General features: G+C 38.7%; 1 protein-coding gene across 1 annotated transcript; it reads right to left on the bottom strand.

Moving 5' to 3' along the window:
* Nucleotides 1–1,328: 1,328 nt before the first annotated feature.
* Nucleotides 1,329–19,585, bottom strand: LOC141632616 (uncharacterized). Its single transcript, XM_074445148.1, has 5 exons — nucleotides 19,166–19,585; nucleotides 19,002–19,117; nucleotides 18,606–18,957; nucleotides 1,889–1,952; nucleotides 1,329–1,798 (listed from the first exon to the last, which is right to left on the bottom strand). Exons 1-5 carry the CDS (start codon nucleotides 19,583–19,585, stop codon nucleotides 1,329–1,331), a joined length of 1,422 nt encoding a protein of 473 aa, XP_074301249.1.
* Between the last annotated feature and the right edge of the window lie 647 nt (nucleotides 19,586–20,232).

Here is a 20,232-nt window from a genome sequence, read left to right as displayed (position 1 = left end):
ATAACTCCGACTAACTGCTTAGTCAACTTAGGCATCAACATGACTGTATTTTCATACCGTCACATCTCTCAAACGTATCCTATAGGTGTGACTTTTAGGGACCAGTTGATCACCGCCATCAGTATGACAATAACGTCAAACTTATCTAGCAAGCCAACCGTTATTGATAAACGTGGACCAATTGATAATAATACAAAAGTATACCCTTTGATCCTTTTAGAGATTTAAATGTTATTGCACTAACTGTAGAGGACACCAGCCCCAACACTCTCATGTTCTCCATAGCTTTTTGAAGATTTTCCACGCCGGTGAGCAAGATTTGTGTGGGACTAGGTGGCGGAGGGAGGCATGAACTTGTTGTTCCCTTATCTGATCTGGCTTGGGCCGCGACAGCAGGGGCTTTGGGAGGTAAAGAGGTTTTTGTTGTCGGTATGATTCTTGAGGTGTGTCCGGGGGCCTGCGTGGCCACTGCTGATGTTGGATTTTGAGTAGATAGTGGCGGTGGCGATGGTTGCCTGCTCCCTGACACGGCTTCAGATGCTTTCTTTTCCACTGTATATCTAGAATATCAACGATTGACGACCACAATGTCCCACGGTGGGCGCCAAACTGTTTAGGTATTTTTACCCAAGTCGATTAATTAGGGTCAATGTAGTCTTACTCGTTGGTTGGATGTTCGATCGTTCGTATGTCAATAAGTAAATAGAAAAATAAAGTGCGTAATATAAATTAACACGTGAGATTTGGTGACGCGAAAAATCCGATGTGGGAACAACCGCGGGAGGGACAGTACCCTGCAAAGTATTGAACTATATGAATAGGAGGATGATTACAATTATGGCACAAAGCTAATCCTGCTGGCCCTAGGTGTCAGGCCTGCAAGATCTTGGACGAACGTATGTTATATGTCGAGATGTAATCTTGAATGTTGATGTATGAATGCAGACGTTCAATGGATCCTTTCTTGATTTGATCATTTGCCTATTTATAGGGTAAGAACCCTAGATATGTCCTACCTCGAATATGGAAAGGGAATATAATTTCCATAAAGACTCTTTCCAAACCCGGACTCCCTTCCCAATTCTCCCTGATCTCCCTAACTTCTCCCTAACTTCTCCCTGATACCTCTTTCCTTAATCCGGACGCCTTCTACGATGGGCTCCTGATCTCCCTTGAGCCCGTTTCCCCTTTCTCCAACCGCGGGCTTCCTTCCTCCTTATCACTTCTTCCATAGCCTTTATTTTATTAGGTGGGCCTTCTTTGTTGTGCTATTTTTAGCCCAAACAATGACCATTCTGTTGAGTTCTCCCAACAACAGATTTTTGATGTTATATACCCTTCTGATTGAACATTTCTCTGCAAGGCCCCTGCAGAAATTCTGTACCATGGTCTGTTCTAATAATCTGAACCTTGGCATTAAACTGATTCTCCACATGGGCTAAAAAATCCTTGATGAGATATGGTACCTGATCTTTAGATTGAATCAAGAAAGTCCATGCTGTCTCACTATAGTCATCTAGAATAGTTAAGAATGAAGTAGCACCAGACAAAGCTTTTACCCTATATGGTCCCCAAACATCTAAGTTGATCAAGGAAAAACAGGTCTTTGCATGGGATTTACTAACAGGAAAAGGGAGTTTATGATGCTTTGACATAATACAAACTTCACAATGAAACTTAGAATCAACAGAAAAACTCAAATCAGGTAAATGTCTCATTTTATCAAATGAGCTATGCCCAAGTCTTTGATGCAGCAGCATTACATCAGTGTCTTGAGTACATTTATTAGTATTACAAGCTATTACATTCAATACTTGTCTGTGTATAACAGTTCTAGGTGTACTAAAATAGTTGCAAAGGCTAGATGATCTTCATGTCTGCAACTGACTCCTTATTAGATAGAGATTTTCACTCCTCTTTGCCATGGCAATATTCAACTTACTTAAAGGGTCCTGAAACCAACACTCATGAAAATGAAAAATGAGCTTCAGGCCAGTGTGTTGTAATAACCTTCCTATTGACAAGAGATTTTGTTTGAATTTAGGTATGATCAAGACATTATGTAAAGTTATGTAATTAGTCAAGTAGACTGTGTGAGATTTATCTGTATGCATCCCTTTAAATTTAAGGACTATAACGAATATATCATGATCAATGCTAGTCATAAAATTAAATTGCATAAACAAAAAGGTAAAGAGATGAAGAATCAACCTTCGGTCGTAGCAAATTCGGCCTAAGAACAATATCGCAATGATATTCGCCTATTAGTTGCACCCAAGACAATATGAGAAATGCCCTTAACTTGTTGCTAGAATCGATCCCCAAATTTCAGTAAATTAATTAGGGTTTTTGTTTTTTGTGTTTTTTTAGATGAGAGGCAAGAATGGGAAAAAGAATTAGGTTAAGAAAAAATCACCTTCTCCCCTTTATAAAACCGGGTATAAGGAGAGAATAGGGTAGATTTTTCTTTTCCTTTTTTCGGCCCATATTTCCGAAATTAAGAGAATAAATTTCTCTTTTTTCGGTTTTTGTACTTACCCAAAATAAGGAGATTAAATCTTCTTATTTTGGTAGTATGCAAAATGTATAAAATGTATTATTTATAAATTGTCATTTAGTGAGGATCGATCCCATAACCTCTTGGTTTGAGTACCCTTACTATTACCACTATGACACATTCATCTTGTTGATTAAATATAACCGATTACATTTAATTACGAATTAACATATTAATTCGTCCAAGCTTAACATTATATACATTAATTAAATATAACATATTATATTCAATTTACGAATTGACAGTTAATTCGTCTCAGCTAATATTATTTAATCGGCATTAAATAATCGTCTCATCAACACATTGACTAACTGTTTAGTCATATAAGGCATCAATGTGATTACATTTCCATAACCACATCTCCCAAACACATCCTTTAGGTGTGACCTTTAGGGTCCAATTGATCACCGCCATCTGTATGATAATAACGTCAAACTTTCTAGCAAGCCAACTGTTAATAGGTAATCGTTAATCAATTGATTAAATACGAAGTATACCCTTCTGAACCTTTAAGAGATTTACAAATGCTATCACACTAATTTGTGGAGGACACAAGCTCCTACAAACTCCCACTTGTCCTCACAAGTGTATGTGCGATAACCGATTCTCATATCCTAAAATTTCTCCCACTCAATGTAAAACAATTTGCAAATCCGTATTCACAAAGGTCGTATTTTACAAGCGATCTTTATCAAGAGTGGTTTCCCCGACTAGAGAGTAACTTAACTGATAAACGAATCATCATTCGAGCATGGCCATGCATTTCAGTTACAACTCCTCGAGTGGCCCTGAGAAATAACTATACCTGATAAGGGTTGGATATTTTCCTCAACTCGAATCCTGCAGATGTAAGCACGGTATGAAATGACCCAGAAAAAATCTACTTAGCCTCCGATTCACGGCAGACCGTGAGAAAGAAACCAAAGTCACCCAAAAACTGCCTTAATCTCAAGAGACAGTCGATAGTAAAAAGAATCGACTCTAGGAACACAATGGATGTCCTATCCACGACCTGGCCCCAAATATTTTTAAACATTTAGGACTCCATTACGTTGTCACAAAAATTTGTCCTACGAGGTATCGTTATAATCTCGCATCTGTGATCGATCAGTCAACCGTTTGACTTATGGCTCGTTGAACCCACCATCAATCGACTGCACAATATAATAGCCAGAGTTATCAGCTCATTAAGGCGATTACGGACCAAACAAATATAATGTAATTCAGTTCACTTTGTGGCGTTCAAAGTTGTCAGTACAATCCACATGAAAAACAAAATATTATATTAAAACGATGAAGTTATAAATAGTATATGAAAAAGATAATGTATAAAATTCATAATCAACTATTACAACTCAGGAACACGTTTAATTCCCATGGGGATAACGTGCCCTTCATGCTTATCATAATTCAGTAGTAGAATCAGCTACAACATCCTGTTTGAAATTCTTCCTGCTGACCGCAGCACCATTAAGAGTGAAGACGAACCCGGATTGAGATTTTGAATCATCTCGATCCGTTTGGAAGCTAGCATCTGCGTAACCGGTTGCGCATAGCTTAGTATCGCCTCCATAAGTCAATACCCTATCCTTAGTCCTCCGTAGGTACTTGAGGATGTTTTTAACAGCTATCCAGTGTGTTTCACCTGAATTCTTTTGGTACCGACTCGTCATACTCAATGCATATGTCACGTCTCGACGTGTGCATATCATAGCATACATGATTGATCCTATTGCAGACGCATAAGGAACACGACTCATGCGCTCAATCCCTTCAGGCGTCGTGGGTGACTGAGACTTGCTCAACTGCATCCCGGACATCATTGGAAGGTTCCCCTTCTTGGAGTTGGTCATGCTGAACTTCTCAAGAATCTTATCCAAATAAGACTCCTGACTAAGTGATAACGTCCGTCGTGATCTATCTCGGCAGATACAGATTCCCAAAATGCATTGTGCCTCACCCAGATCTTTCATCTGGAAATGGTTCTTCAACCATTCTTTAACCGAAGATAGGAGAGGAATGTCATTCCCAATCAAGAGTATGTCATCGACATACAATATCAAGAATACAATCTTGCTCCCACTCGACTTGATATATAAGCATGGTTCCTTGACCGATCGAGTGAAACCATACTCTTTTATCACCTGGTCGAAACGATGATTCCAACTCCGAGAAGCTTGCTTAAGTCCATAAATGGAATGCTTAAGCTTGCATACTTTCTTAGGATGTTCAAGATCTATGAAACCTTCGGGTTGCACCATGTACAACTCTTCCTCCAAATAACCGTTTAAGAAGGCGGTTTTCACATCCATTTGCCAAATTTCATAGTCATGAAATGCGGCAATCGCTAAAATTATCCGAATGGAACGTAGCATGACTACAGGTTCAAAAATTTTATCATAATGCAATCCGTGCACTTGAGTGAAACCTTTTGCCACTAGTCGTGCCTTATAGGTATCTGGTTGCGCGTCTACAGAACGCTTTATTTTGTAAAGCCATTTGCACTGTAGAGGTTTTACCTTATTAGGTAAATCAACAAGATCCCATACGTCATTCTCATACATGGAGTCCATCTCGGATTGCATGGCTTAAAGCCATAACTTTGAGTCGGAACAGGCCATATCACCTTTATAGGTAGCGGGTTCATTACTCTCTAGGAGCAAAACGTCATTCTCCTCGACCATACCAATGTATCTGTTCGGAGGATTAGAGACTTTACCCGACCTCCTAGGTTCCTCAGGACTATTAACCGTGTCATCAGTTGGAGGAACAACTTCCTCCATGTGTTCCTCGGTTGTTGGTTCTGGAATCTCCGACAGCTCGAAGGTTCTATTACTCGTCTTGTTCTCGAGAAATTCTTTCTCTAAGAACGTCGCACTAGCCACAACAAAAACTCGATGTTCGGTAGGCGAATAGAAGTAATGACCAAATATTCCTTTTGGATAACCTATAAAGTATGTCTTGACCGATCGCGGGTCGAGCTTATCCTCGTGTCTCCACTTGACATAAGCCTCGCAGCCCCAAACCCGAATAAAGGACAAGTTAGGGACCGTTCCCTTCCACATTTTATATGGAGTCTTGTCGACAGCTTTTGTCAGACTTCGGTTAAGTATAAGAGCAGCTGACAAAAGAGCAAAAACCCCATAATGAATCAGGCACTACCGTGTGACTCATCATGGATCGAACCATATCAAGTAAGGTTCAATTTCTCCGTTCGGACATACCATTTAATTGAGGTGTTCCAGGTGGAGTTAACTGCAAAACGATTCCACAGTCTTTAAGGTGTTGATCAAACTCATTTGAAAGATATTCGCCACCCCGATCTGAACGGAGTGCTTTAACCTTTCTACCCAGTTGGTTCTCAACCCTGTTCTGGTATTCCTTGAATTTCTCAAAGGACTCACTTTTATGCTTCATCAAGTAGACATATCCGTGTCTACTCAAATCGTCCGTGAAAGTGATAAAGTATCTATAGCCATCTCTAGCGGTAATTGACATAGGTCCACAAACATCAGTATGTATGAGTCCTAATAGGTCACTAGCGCGCATTCCAACACCTTTGAAGAAAATCCGAGTCATTTTGCCAATGAGAAATGATTCACACATGCCATATGTAGAAAATTCGAATGTGGGAATAGTCTCATTATCGACGAGTTTCTTTACGCGTTTCTCATTTATGTGTCCCATTCGACAATGCCATAGATAGGTTTGATCTTTGTCACCAACCTTTAATTTCTTATTATTCACGTGTAATACTGCCGTGGTTTGATCTAAGATGTAAATTCCATTCATGGAAACTGCTTTGCCATAAATTATTTCATTTAAAGAGAAAATACAGCTATTATCCTTTATTAAAATTGAAAATCCGTCTTTATCGAGTACGGAAACAGAAATGATGTTAGATAAACTAGGTACATAGTAACAGTTATTTAAAAATAACTTAAACCCACTAGGGAGATGGATTACTTATGTTCCTTTGGAGACTGTAACAACTCGTGGTCCATTTCCAACTCGCAGGTCCACATCACCCTTTCCGAGAGGTGTGATGTTCTTTAGGCCCTGCATATGATTACACAGACGAGAACCACAACCAGTATCAAGTACCCAAGTTCCAAAACTTGCATGGTTAATCTCAATCATATGAATATAAGATGACATACCAACAGGAACGACGCGGCCTGCTTTAATGTCCTCATGGTACACGGGACAGTTCCTCCTCCAATGTCCAGTCTTGTGACAATGGTGGCACTCAATGTCACCGCCCTTGCTATTTGCCTTGCTCTGTGAGCCACTAGTCTCACCAGGCCCACTCTTACCGTTTCCTGGCTTCTTGAATTTTGGCTTACCTACAGTTAGGTCGCCTGGAGCTCTGCCCTTACCTTTACCCTTGTTGGAAATCGTGAGAACATCCTGCTTCATGCTCCCACTCAATTTCATATCCTTCTCGGTCTGTACGAGAAGGGAGTGTAGCTCATGAGGACTCTTTTTCAAGTCATTCATGTAGTAGTTCGCCCTGAAAAGGGCAAAACCATCGTGAAGAGAATGAAGCATACGGTCAATGACTATGCTCTCACTGATTTTACAATCAAGTGCCTCCAATTTCTCGACATTCTCAATCATGTTAAGAATGTGTGGGCTAACCGGTTGGCCCTTTTGGAGTTTCGCATCAAAGAAGCGACAGGTATGCTTATAAGTAACGATCCTCGGTGCTTTTGAGAACTCGTTAGTGAGCGTGGTGAAAATCTTGTTCGCACCTTGGGCAATGAAGCGTCTCTGCAAATTGGTTTCCATTGCAAAGATGAGTACGTTCTTTATCGCACCCGCTTCCATAACGAAATCACTATAAGCAAGTGACTTGTTAACTCCCGCATTGGGGCCTGGGTTAACCGGTATTGGCTCAGTTAAGTACTATAACGTAATTTATCATGTGATTAATTGTCATAAACAAAAAACAAGAGAAACGATAAAAGAATAAGAATCAACCTCGGGTACTATGCAAATCGGCCTAAGAACAGAAATCAATGTAGATTTCCTCCTAATTGTTGCACCCAAGATCGTCTGAGACTATGCCCCTTGTGCTAGAAATTGCTCTCTGATTGCCTTGCAATATTGAGAGAGCTTTTTTGAGTTTTCTGATGTGAGATCTAGAATTTTAGAGAAAAAATACTCCAAAACCCTAATTTTTCTTCAAATGAAAAAGATTAGGTCAAAAGGAGAGAAGGACTCTCCTTTTGTTTCACTCGGCCAACCGTGTGCTAGGGGAGGGAGTGGGCTTTCCACTTTCTCCTTATTTAACTCGTGGTCCGACTCGTTTTGCTAAATGTATATGACGGGTTTTAATTATAAATCGTCATCCGTTATCGGATATTAAAATATCGACTAATAACATGAATCAGTCGACATGTTAATACTTGTCCGACAATGACAATATTGTATAATTAATCAACTCAATATACATTAATTAAATATAACCGTTTATATTCAATTTGCGAATTAACCGCTTAATTCACCTTAGCCAGTATTATTTAATCCCTATTAAATAAATATCTCAACATCGCGTTTGACTAATTATTAGTCAATAACTCCGACTAACCGCTTAGTCATATTAGGCATCAATATGACTGTATTTTCATACCGTCACATCTCTCAAACGTGTCCTATAGGTGTGACTTTTAGGGACCAGTTGATCACCGCCATCTGTATGACAATAACGTCAAACTTATCTAGCAAGCCAACCGTTATTGATAAACGTGGACCAACTGATAAAAATACAAAAGTATACCCTTTGATCCTTTTAGAGATTTATATGTCATTGCACTAACTGTGGAGGACACCAGCCCCAACAAGCTCCCACTTGTGCATACAAGTCTACGTGCAATAACGTTATCCGCACTAACTGGAGGACACCGGCTCCAACAAACTCCCACTTGTCCGTACAGGTGTATGTGCGATAACCGATTCTCATATCCATTTAAAATTTCTCCCACTCAATGTAAAACAATTTGCAGATCCGTATCCGCAAAGGTCGTATTTTACAATCGATCTGTATCAAGAGTGGTTTCCCCGACTAGAGAGTAACTTAACTGATAAAACGAATCTGTATTCGAGCATGGCCATGCATTTCAGTTACAAATCCTCGAGTGGCCCTGAGAAATATCGAGTACCTGATAAAGGCTGAATATTTCCTTCAACTTGACTCCTACCGATCTAAGCACAGCATGAAATGACCCAGAAAAAATCTACTTGGCCCCCTGTTACGGATGACCGTGAGAAAGAAACCAAAGTCACCCAAAATCTGCCTTAATCTCAAGAGACAGTCGATAGTCAAAAGAATCGACTCTTAGGATCACCATGGAGGTCCTATCCACGACCTGGCACCGAATGTTATAAAACATTTAGGACTCCACGTCGTTGTCACAATTGTGTCCTACGAGATATCCGTATAACTCGCCTCTATGATTGGTCAGTCAACCGTTTGACTTATGGCTCGTTGAACCCACCATCAACCAGCGTCACAAAATAATTGCTAGAGTTATCAGCTCACTTGGGCAATTAAGGACCAAAAATATAATGTTTGTTCAGTTCACTTTGTGGTGTTCAAGATAGTCGTACAACTCCACATGAAAAACAAAATATATAAATATCAAAACGATGATGTCGTATAGAGTACACGAGAAAAAGAATCTAATCCATAAAAGAGTACTACAACTCAGGAACACGTTTAATTCCCATGGAAATAACATGCCCTTCATGCTTATCTTGTCGTAATGGTTTAGTGAGAGGATCTGCTATATTATCATCTCAGAGCAATCTTTTCTATCACTACCTCCTTTTGCTCCACGTAATCTCGGATTAGATGAGCTTTCTGTTGTACGTGTCTAGACTTGTTGATAGACTTAGGCTCCTTAGCCTGGAAGATGGCACCTCTATTGTCGCAATAGATGGTGATCGGGTCATTCGAACTAGGCACTACAGATAGTCCTTGTAAGAATTGACGCATCCATATCGCTTCCTTTGCCGACAGACGCGGCATAGTACTCGGACTCGTCGTAGAATCTCTTTGTAACACTTTGTTTGGAACTCTTCCGGTGATCAAATAGCGCCACTAAGAGTAAAAACGAATCCAGACCGAGATTTCGAGTCATCTCGATCCGTTTGGAAGCTAGCATCTGCAGAACCGGTTGCGCATAGCTTTTGATCGCCTCCATAAGTCAATGCCCAATCTTTAGTCCTCCGTAGGTACTTAAGAATGTTCTTGACAGCCATCCAATGAGATTCACCTGGATGCTGTTAGAATCGACTTGTCATACTCAATGCATATGCCACGTCCGGACGTGTGCATATCATGGCATACATGATTGATCCTATTGCCGAAGCATAAGGAATCCAGGTCATGCGCTCTATCTCTTTCGGTGTCTTTGGTGCTTGAGACTTGCTCAAATGCACCCCTGGAGCCATAGGAAGAAACCCCTTTTTGGAGTTAGTCATGCTGAATCTCTCTAGAATCTTGTCTATATAAGACTCCTGACTGAGAGATAACATCCGACGTGATCTATCTCGATAGATACGGATGCCCAAAATTCTTTGTGCCTCACCCAGATCTTTCATCTGGAAATGGTTCTTCAACCATACTTTTACCGAAGTTAAGAGAGGTATGTCATTCCCAATCAGGAGTATGTCATCGACATACAATATTAGGAAGACAATCTTGCTCCCACTCGACTTGATATATAGACATGGTTCCTCGACCGATCGAGTAAATCCATTTTCTTTTATCACTTGGTCAAAACGATGATTCCAACTCCGAGAAGCTTGCTTAAGTCCATAAATGGAACGCTTAAGCTTGCATACTTTCTTAGGATGTCTAGGATCGATGAAACCTTCGGGTTGTACCATGTACAACTCTTCCTCCAAATAACCATTTAAGAAGGCGGTTTTCACATCCATCTGCCAAATTTCATAGTCATGAAAAGCGGCAATCGCAAAGATAATCCGAATGGAACGCAGCATGACTACGGGTGCAAAAATTTCATCGTAGTGCAAACCTGGCACTTGGGTGAAACCTTTAGCAACTAATCGTGCTTTATAGATATCTTGTTGACCTTCCACATAATGCTTTATCTTGTAAAGCCATTTGCATTGAAGGGGACGAACCTTAGCAGGCAAGTCAACAAGATCCCATACGTTGTTCTCATACATGGAGTCCATCTCGGATTGCATGGCCTCAAGCCATAGCTTTAAGTCGGAACTAGTCATGGCACCTTTATATGTTTGGGGTTTCACTACTCGTTAAGAGCAGAATGTTATCTATGTCATGTTCCTCGACCATACCTATGTATCTGTCCGGAGGAATAGAGACTCTTCCCGACCTCCTAGGTTCCTCAGGAATACTAACCGCAGCCGGGATTGAAGGAACTGGTTCCTCCAATGGTTGCTCAAAGATTTGGTTCGGAATCTCCGACACTCGAAGGTTCTATTACTCTTCGCGTTCTCGAGAAACTCCTTCTCTAAGAATGTCACACTAGCCGCAACAAATACACGTTGTTCGGTTGGCGAATAGAAGTAATGACCAAATGTTCCTTTAGGATAACCTATAAAGTATGTCTTGACCGATCGCGGGCCGAGGTTATCCTCGTGTCTCCACTTGACATAAGCCTCGCCGCCCCAAACCTGTATAAAGGACAAGTTAGGGACCGTTCCCTTCCATAGTTCATATGGAGTCTTGTCAACAGCTTTAGACGGACTTCGGTTAAGTATTAGAGCAGCTGACAGAAGAGCATAACCCCACAATGAATCAGGCAATACGGTGTGACTCATCATGGATCGAACCATATCAAGTAGTGTTCGATTTCTCCGTTCGGACACACCATTCAACTGAGGTGTTCGGTGGAGTTAAGCGTAAGACAATCCCACAGTCCTTAAGGTGTTGATCAAACTTGTGTGAAAGATACTCGCCACCACGGTCTGATCGTAGTGTTTTAATCTTTCTACCCATTGGTTCAGACCCGATTCTCGGTATTCTTTGAATTTCTCAAAGGACTCACTTTTATGCTTCATTAAGTAGACATAGCCATATCTACTTAAATCATCCGTGAAAGTGATAAAATACCTATAGCCTTCTCGTGCGGTGATTGACATAGGTCCACACACATCCGTATGTATGAGTCCTAATAGGTCAGCAGCGCGCATTCCAACACCTTTGAAGGAAATTCGAGTCATCTTACCAATGAGACATGATTCACACGTGCCAAATGATTCAAAATCAAAGGCCGAGATAGCTCCATTATGTATGAGCTGTTTAACGCGTTTCTCATTAATGTGTCCCATACGGCAGTGCCATAGATAAGTTTGATCTTTGTCACCAACCTTTAACTTCTTATTCATTACGTGTAATATTTCGGTGGTCTGATCTAAAACATAAATTCCATTCATGGAGACTGCCTTGCCATAAATCATATCGTGTAATGAGAAAATGCAGCTATTATTCTCTATTACAAATGAAAAACCAAGTTTGTCAAGTGCGTAAACCGAAATAATGTTTTTAGATAAACTGGGTACATAATAGCAGTTATATAAAAATAACTCAAATCCGCTAGGAAGCTGGATCACATATGTTCCCTTCGAGACGGCAGCCACTCGTGCTCCATTCCCGACACGCAGGTCCACCTCACCCTTTACGAGGGGTTCGATGTTTCGGAGCCCCTGCACATGATTGTAGATGAGAACCACAACCAATTATCTAGTACCCAAGTTCGTAACTTGCGTGGTTAATCTCAATCATATGAATAAAAGTAGAAGAAGAAGAAGACATACCAACAGAGTAACGGGACTCGCTTTTATGTCCTCATGGTATACAGACATGTACGCCTCCAATGCCCGATCTTGTGGCAATGGTGGCATTCCATGTTACCGGTCTTGCTCTTTGTCGCGCCTAGTGAGGTGCTCGACTCACCAGGCCCACTCTTACCCGATCCCGACTTCTTAAACTTCGGCTTACCTACTGCTAGGTCTGCCTGAGCTTTGCCCTTACCCTTGCCCTTGTTTGACACAACGAGAACATCCTGTTTCAGGCTCCCACTAAATTTCATGTCCTTCTCGGTCTGTACGAGAAGGGAGTGTAGTGCATGAGGACTTTTCTTCAAATCATTCATATAGTAATTGGCTCTAAAGAGCGCAAAACCATCGCGGAGTGAATGAAGCATGCGGTCAATCACGATGTTCTCACTGATCTTACAATCAAGTGCCTCCAGTTTCTCGACATTCTCAATCATGCTGAGAATGTGTGGGCTAACCGGTTGGCCCTTCTGGAGTTTCGCCTCAAAGAAGCGACGGGTATGCTCATAGGTCACGATTCTCGGTGCTTTCGAGAATTCCTTAGTGAGCGTGGTGAAAATCTTGTTTGCACCTTGGGCTATGAAGCGTTTCTGCAAATTGGATTCCATTGCAAAAATGAGTACGTTCTTTATCGCACCCGCTTCCATGACGAAATCGCTATACGTGGCGATCTCGTTAGCTCACTGTGGGGCCTGGGTTTGGCGGGATGGGCTCTATCGATATTTGAGCTTCCCGTCAGCAATGGCGGCATTCCGTAATGCCGCCTCCCGATCCGCGAAGTTTGATCCATCATTCTTGATCGAGTAGACCGATTCATCCGATTCATGAAGATCCGAAGCCAGGACTCACGGTCCAATGTGGCACTTGGCATTGGGTCGTTCATACGGCCAGCCATTTTGTTATTAGCAGTTTAAATGATCGTGTTCTACACTGAAAAAGAAAGAAAAACAAAACGAAATAAGCAACTCATCGAGGTGATTTAAGTCTAATTAAAATTCATTTTAACGTGTAGACTCATTGCACTTGTATAATCGATCTACCTCATGAATTATACAAATGATCCCAAGACTCAATTTCTGTAAATTGATAAGCCAACTGTTTGGCTAGTTCTACCGTTAGAACTCTCGGTCGATAGATTTCCGTAAATCCTATCTGTAGTCCACCATAATCACAGGATCGTACGAGTGACCACAGTGTTGAGATAAAATAGGTCAATCAGTTCCAACTTACCCGACGTAGAAGGGGTCATATTATGCCTACCGACGAAGAAGGGATTCATTGGAGTTTGACCTATAAAGACTATTCTCAATTTTTGGTTATACGAGGAAGATCCCATCAACTTAGTTTTCAATCATTTTAAGTGAACGAAAATCTAGCATTACGTGAATGAATTAACTTAGGTGATGGCTTATTAAGACCGTGTGACATCTGTATGTCATAGAAAACTAACGCGTAACCTCTATATGAGTCAGTTTTCATGCAAATATTAGGTGGTTTGGTTTTAGGCGGAAAATAATGCAAACTATCGTTATGATGAAAAACATAAAAAAACAAAACGTAAATAAAAGTCCTAGTGTGGCCTATCCTAGCAAAATGAACATAATACAACTTTGGAATCCACCGTTGGATCCGAGAAGTTTGTCTTGATGTTCCATCTTGATCCATGCAGCGGGAGTGAGCATCCGATCTCCATCTTTGGTCTTCTCAATATTACAATTTAAAATTTACAAAATATAAACCTATTTACATTCTAAATTAAAACTGTAATTACAAGGAAAAATCCAAAACGGAGATGCGAGAACTCAAAATACAACCAAGACCGTGTTTCATCATTACGGTAACACGTTCTACTAAGGCCACACTAAGTTACAACCGTTTGTAAAATTAATTACGTAATAAAAACATTCATGGCATTCAAAAGTAACGATAAATAAAAGATGCATCAACTAAAACAAAAATTTATTCGTGACATAATTCCGTAATTATGTTAAATTTATCCAAACCACCTTTTAACGCTTAAAATTATATGACAAAACCGCTTTTATCAACTTAATTTTAATCCATTACAATCCGTTACTTTAAACCGCTTTAAAATAACTAAATGGTACGTGTGTGAACCGTTTCACAATCAAGCGAGTGCACAAAATCCGTATTATTTACATTTTAGGGCCGGAAAATAAAAAAAAAACACGAATTTTTTTTTTCTTTTTCAGCGCGGCACTCAAGAACAACAATTTGACAAAAAAAAACCAATTGCAATTTTGATCTAATCCGTATTAAATTAAAACTTCAATTGACAAAACCTTAAACATATTGCTATAATAATCGTTTATAACAACAATATGCAAAAACAAATCGAAAAATAAAACCAATCGATCGAGACACAAAAGTCCTCGATCGACTGATCAGCCGTGAGCATACATGTCACAGTTTTCAAGACAAAAAAAAATATCGATTCAAATCGTTTTATGAAAATCACAATGAAAAATATACGTGGCCTCGCTCTGATACCACTTGAAGGGTAATATCCGTATAAAACCCCTTAAAATTAAGGACTATAACGTAATTTATCATGTGATTAATTGTCATAAACGAAAAACAAGAGAAACGATAAAAGAATAAGAATCAACCTCGGGTCCTATGCAAATCGGCCTAAGAACAGAAATCAATGTAGATTTCCTCCTAATTGTTGCACCCAAGATCATCTGAGACTATGCCCCTTGTGCTAGAAATTGCTCTCTGATTGCCTTGCAATATTGAGAGAGCTTTTTTGAGTTTTCTGATGTGAGATCTAGAATTTTAGAGAAAAATGCTCCAAAACCCTAATTTTTCTTCAAATGAAAAAGATTAGGTCAAAAGGAGAGAAGGACTCTCCTTTTGTTTCACTCGGCCAACCGTGTGCTAGGGGAGGGAGTGGGCTTTCCACTTTCTCCTTATTTAACTCGTGGTCCGACTCGTTTTGCTAAATGTATATGACGGGTTTTAGTTATAAATCGTCATCCGTTATCGGATATTAAAATATCGACTAATAACATGAATCAGTCGACATGTTAATACTTGTCCGACAATGACAATATTGTATAATTAATCAACTCAATATACATTAATTAAATATAACCGTTTATATTCAATTTGCGAATTAACCGCTTAATTCACCTTAGCCAGTATTATTTAATCCGTATTAAATAAATATCTCTACAACGCGTTTGACTAATTATTAGTCAATAACTCCGACTAACCGCTTAGTCATATTAGGCATCAATATGACTGTATTTTCATATCGTCACATCTCTCAAACGTGTCCTATAGGTGTGACTTTTAGGGACCAGTTGATCACCGCCATCTGTATGACAATAACGTCAAACTTATCTAGCAAGCCAACCGTTATTGATAAACGTGGACCAACTGATAAAAATACAAAAGTATACCCTTTGATCCTTTTAGAGATTTATATGTCATTGCACCAACTGTGGAGGACACCAGCCCCAACAAGCTCCCACTTGTCCGTACACGTGTACGTGCAATAATGTTATCCGCACTAACTGGAGGACACCGGCTCCAACAGACCCATCATTCTTCAGTCGCGTGTACTGATTCATGTTGTCCATAAAAACCGTCAGCCAGGACTCGCGTCCAAGTGTGGCACTAGGCATTGGGATTTCGTTATTTCCAGCCATTAATTGTAACAGTAATATAAACGTGTTCTACACTGCGAAAAGAAGAATAAATAATAAGCATGTGCATCGATTTTAATTTAAGTCTAATGATCTAATGTCATAACGCGAAGACTCAAGCATTTATACAATTGACCTTCCTCAAGAATTATATAAATGATCCCAAGACTCAATTATCTGTAAATTGATAAGCCAACCTTTTAGCTAATTCTACGGTTAGAATTCTTGGTCGATAAATTTCTGTAAATTCTATCTTTAGTCCATCATAATCACGAGAAACTCTTCGGACTATAATGTTGAGATAAACTAAGTCAACACAAACTACTTACCCAACGTAGAAGGAGTCATATTATGCCTACCGACGAAGAAGGGATTCATAGTTGTTTGCACTTATAAAGACTAATCTCAATTTCCGTTTTAGAGGAAGATCCCATCAACTTTGTTTTAATTCATTTTAAGTGAACTAATATCTAGCATGCGTGAATGAATAAACTAAGATGATGGCTTAATAAACATGTGACATCTGTATGTCTATAAAAACTAACATACAACCTATATGTGTCAATTTTCATGCATTTTAGTAGGTGGTTTGGTTTTTGGCGGAATATGATGCATTAACTAGCATGTGAATGAAAAGCAATAAGAACGGTAAAACGTAAAACAAAATAAAGTCCTAGTGTGGCCTATCCTATCAAAATGAAGATAAATACAACTTTGGAATCCATCCATGGACCCGAGAAGCTTGTCTTGATGTTCCATCTTGATCCATGTAGCGGGAGTGAGCTCTAATCTTCATTTTTAGTCTTCTCAAAAATTACAATTTAAAATTACATAATAAACCTATTTACATTCTAATTTCAAAACCGTAATAAATAAAGAAAACCAAAACGGAGATACGAGATCTCAAATTACTTTAAAAATTATGTTCCCATCATTACGAAAACATAATTTGACTAAGGCCACACTAAGTGTTACAAGTTACAACCGACTGCAAAAATACGTAAATAAAACCATTCAACGATTCATTCAACTATAATAAAAAGCATCAACTAAAAAAAAAATTAAACATGCAAGACATAATTCTTTAATTATGTAGATTAATTTTATCCAAACCACCTATTTAAATGATCAAATTAAATGACAATTCTTCAATTAATCACAATAATTTTAATCTTAATTCATCTTAAACTAGTAATATGAATTTAATCGATCAATATTTTAAACTGCTTTAAAATAATTAGGTATCTAAGAATTATGAACTGCTTCACAATTATTTATCATACATTGCAAATTTAATGTATAATCATTCTAGGCCAAAACAAAACAAAAAAAAACGAAAACAACATTTTTTTTTAATTTTTGGTCTTGGCATTCCAAAAAACAAAATTTTTTTTTTTAATGAAAAACTCTCGGCATAATTAAAACAGCCCGGTTTTTTTTTTTAATTCTGTCCATACGTGAACAGAAACAGAAACAGAATTTTTTTTTTCCACGGCTAAAAAAAATTAAAACAGCCGTCCCAAATTTTTAAAATCGGCATTATGCCCTAAATAATCAAAAACATGATTATTGATGAACAAAATCGCTTATTGTTGCTATTAACAAGATTGGCATATTCATCTTATAATTTAAACATGTAAATTTATGAAACATGATTCTAAACAACAATTTAGAACCATTTATGCCAAAAACAATATAGCAAAAAAACAATTTATCATCAATAAAACTAAGCAATTCCATTTACATATCAATTTAAATTTTATTAAATCAACACATCTAAAAATTCATTATATTATCATTTTAACCTATTAAAACAATAATATTAATAAATCAAATGGAATCAAAACAACAAAAGAAGAACAAAAGCGGCTGCAAAAAAAAAAAACAATTCGGCATAAAAAAAAAATTTCAGCCGTGTGCCCCCCTACTTTTTTTTTTTTTTTTCGAAACCCTAAAATTGTTATTTTCGTAGTATGCAAAATGTATAAAATGTATTATTTATAAATTGTCATTTAGTGAGGATCGATCCCATAACCTCTTGGTTTGAGTACCCTTACTATTACCACTATGACACATTCATCTTGTTGATTAAATATAACCGATTACATTTAATTACGAATTAACATATTAATTCGTCCAAGCTTAACATTATATACATTAATTAAATGTAACATATTATATTCAATTTACGAATTGACAGTTAATTCGTCTCAGCTAATATTATTTAATTGGCATTAAATAATCGTCTCATCAACACATTGACTAACTGTTTAGTCATATAAGGCATCAATGTGATTACATTTCCATAACCACATCTCCCAAACACGTCCTTTAGGTGTGTCCTTTAGGGACCAGTTGATCACCGCCATCTATATGATAATAACGTCAAACTTTCTAGCAAGCCAACTGTTATTAGGTAATCGTTAATCAACTGATTAAATACGAAGTATACCCTTGTGAACCTTTAAGAGATTTACAAATGTTATCACACTAATTTGTGGAGGACACAAGCTCCAACAGACTGTGCCAATTTTATGTACCAATTTAGTACTACCATCAGGTAAACCTACTAGAATTGGTTGCTTTAGACTTCTAACATTATGAACTAAGGACATACAAGAAGTCATGTGATCAGAAGCTCCTAAATCAACTATCCAAGTATCAGAATGTACCTTATTTGGAATTAAAAGGGTGAAAGCAGATGTTATACCTGCAAAGCTGGTAGATGGTAAACTGTAAGAAGCATTAGAATGAGCTGTGTTGTCAGCCAGTGCCCTTATAACCTTCTGAACCACCTTGTCAACAAGGGCATCTGTCCCAAAATCCTGTTCACCATGTTGATCTGATTGGGCTTGATTATAAGCAGGGTCAGTATTGTAGTATTCATGCTCACTGTCATCAAATGGTGTTGTTGATCACATTCTGTTGTGTCAAACCTCATAGCATCTGCATTGTTTGCTGCAGTCCTTTTATACACATTGTTACCCTTTTTATGATAACTGTTAGAACGACCTCTGCCTCTTCCATATCGTCCTTGTGCACCATAACCACCCTGAGTACCATAACTACCTTGAGATCTGCCTCAGCCAAGTCCTCTTGCCTGATAACATTGACGCTCCACATGTCCAAAAACACCACAGAAGGTGCAAGTCTGCAGTTGATAGCATTCTGTGACATCATGTCCCTTATTTTTGCAGTGTGTGCAGATCTTGATTGGCTTATCTTCTGTATCCAACTTCAATCTTTTTGAGGAAGCCTCAAGTGGGGTGAAAGGTTGCTTAATGCTAGCATAAGCATTTGCCTCATTCATTGTACCAAGAGTATCACTAATAGAATTTTGTTTTTCAACCTTTTGAAGAAGACCTAAAACCTTGTTGATAGTAGGCATAGGCTCCATAGTACGAACGTTGCTCTTAACATTCTCAAAACTGGAATTCAATCCCATAAGTAATTGCAACAACTTGGACTGTATTTCCCTATCAAACAGTCGTTTCAGAAGCACACAAGTGCAGGAATTCATAGCACCACATGTGCATTATTGTGGAATAGGATCAAGGGCGTCAATCTCTTCCCAGGTCTTCTTCAGACGAGTATAATACTCAACCACAATAGAGTTATCCTGAGAAATTGCACCTAAATCCTTCTTCAACTGATACAACTCAAGGCTATTAATCTGACCATAGCATTCAACTAGTTCGCCCCAAAGTTGCTTAGCAGAAGTAACATATTTGAAGTTTTCACGCAGAGTTTTCTCAATGGAATGCAGAATCCATTGTATTACAAGAATGTCAACACGTTTCCAGTGTTCATACTTTTTATTAGTCAGAGGAGGCTTAGGACAAGTGCCGGTTATGAAACCGTCCTTGTTTTTCGACATTAAAGCAAGCATGATTTCTCTCTTCCAATTCATGAAATCATGTCCATTGAAAAGATTATCAACAAGACTATTTGTGATCTGATCATGAGTTGTAATGTAAAGCGGATCACCATAAACAGCATAAGCAGGAGGATTCTCAGAATTACCAGAATTCACAGAATTCGGCATGATGAATAATGTGCAATCAAAATTGAGCAAGTAGAGGAGATGTAAACAATTCAGTAATCACAATCCTAAAACGACGAATTGCGAAAGAAGCGATGAAGAATAGGTAAAGAAAATGTGACGAA

Source organism: Silene latifolia, chromosome Y (assembly GCF_048544455.1).
Source record: "Silene latifolia isolate original U9 population chromosome Y, ASM4854445v1, whole genome shotgun sequence".
Taxonomy (NCBI): Eukaryota; Viridiplantae; Streptophyta; class Magnoliopsida; order Caryophyllales; family Caryophyllaceae; genus Silene; species Silene latifolia.
Note: the sequence above shows the minus strand (reverse complement) of the source record. Positions and strands in the feature narration are given on the sequence as shown.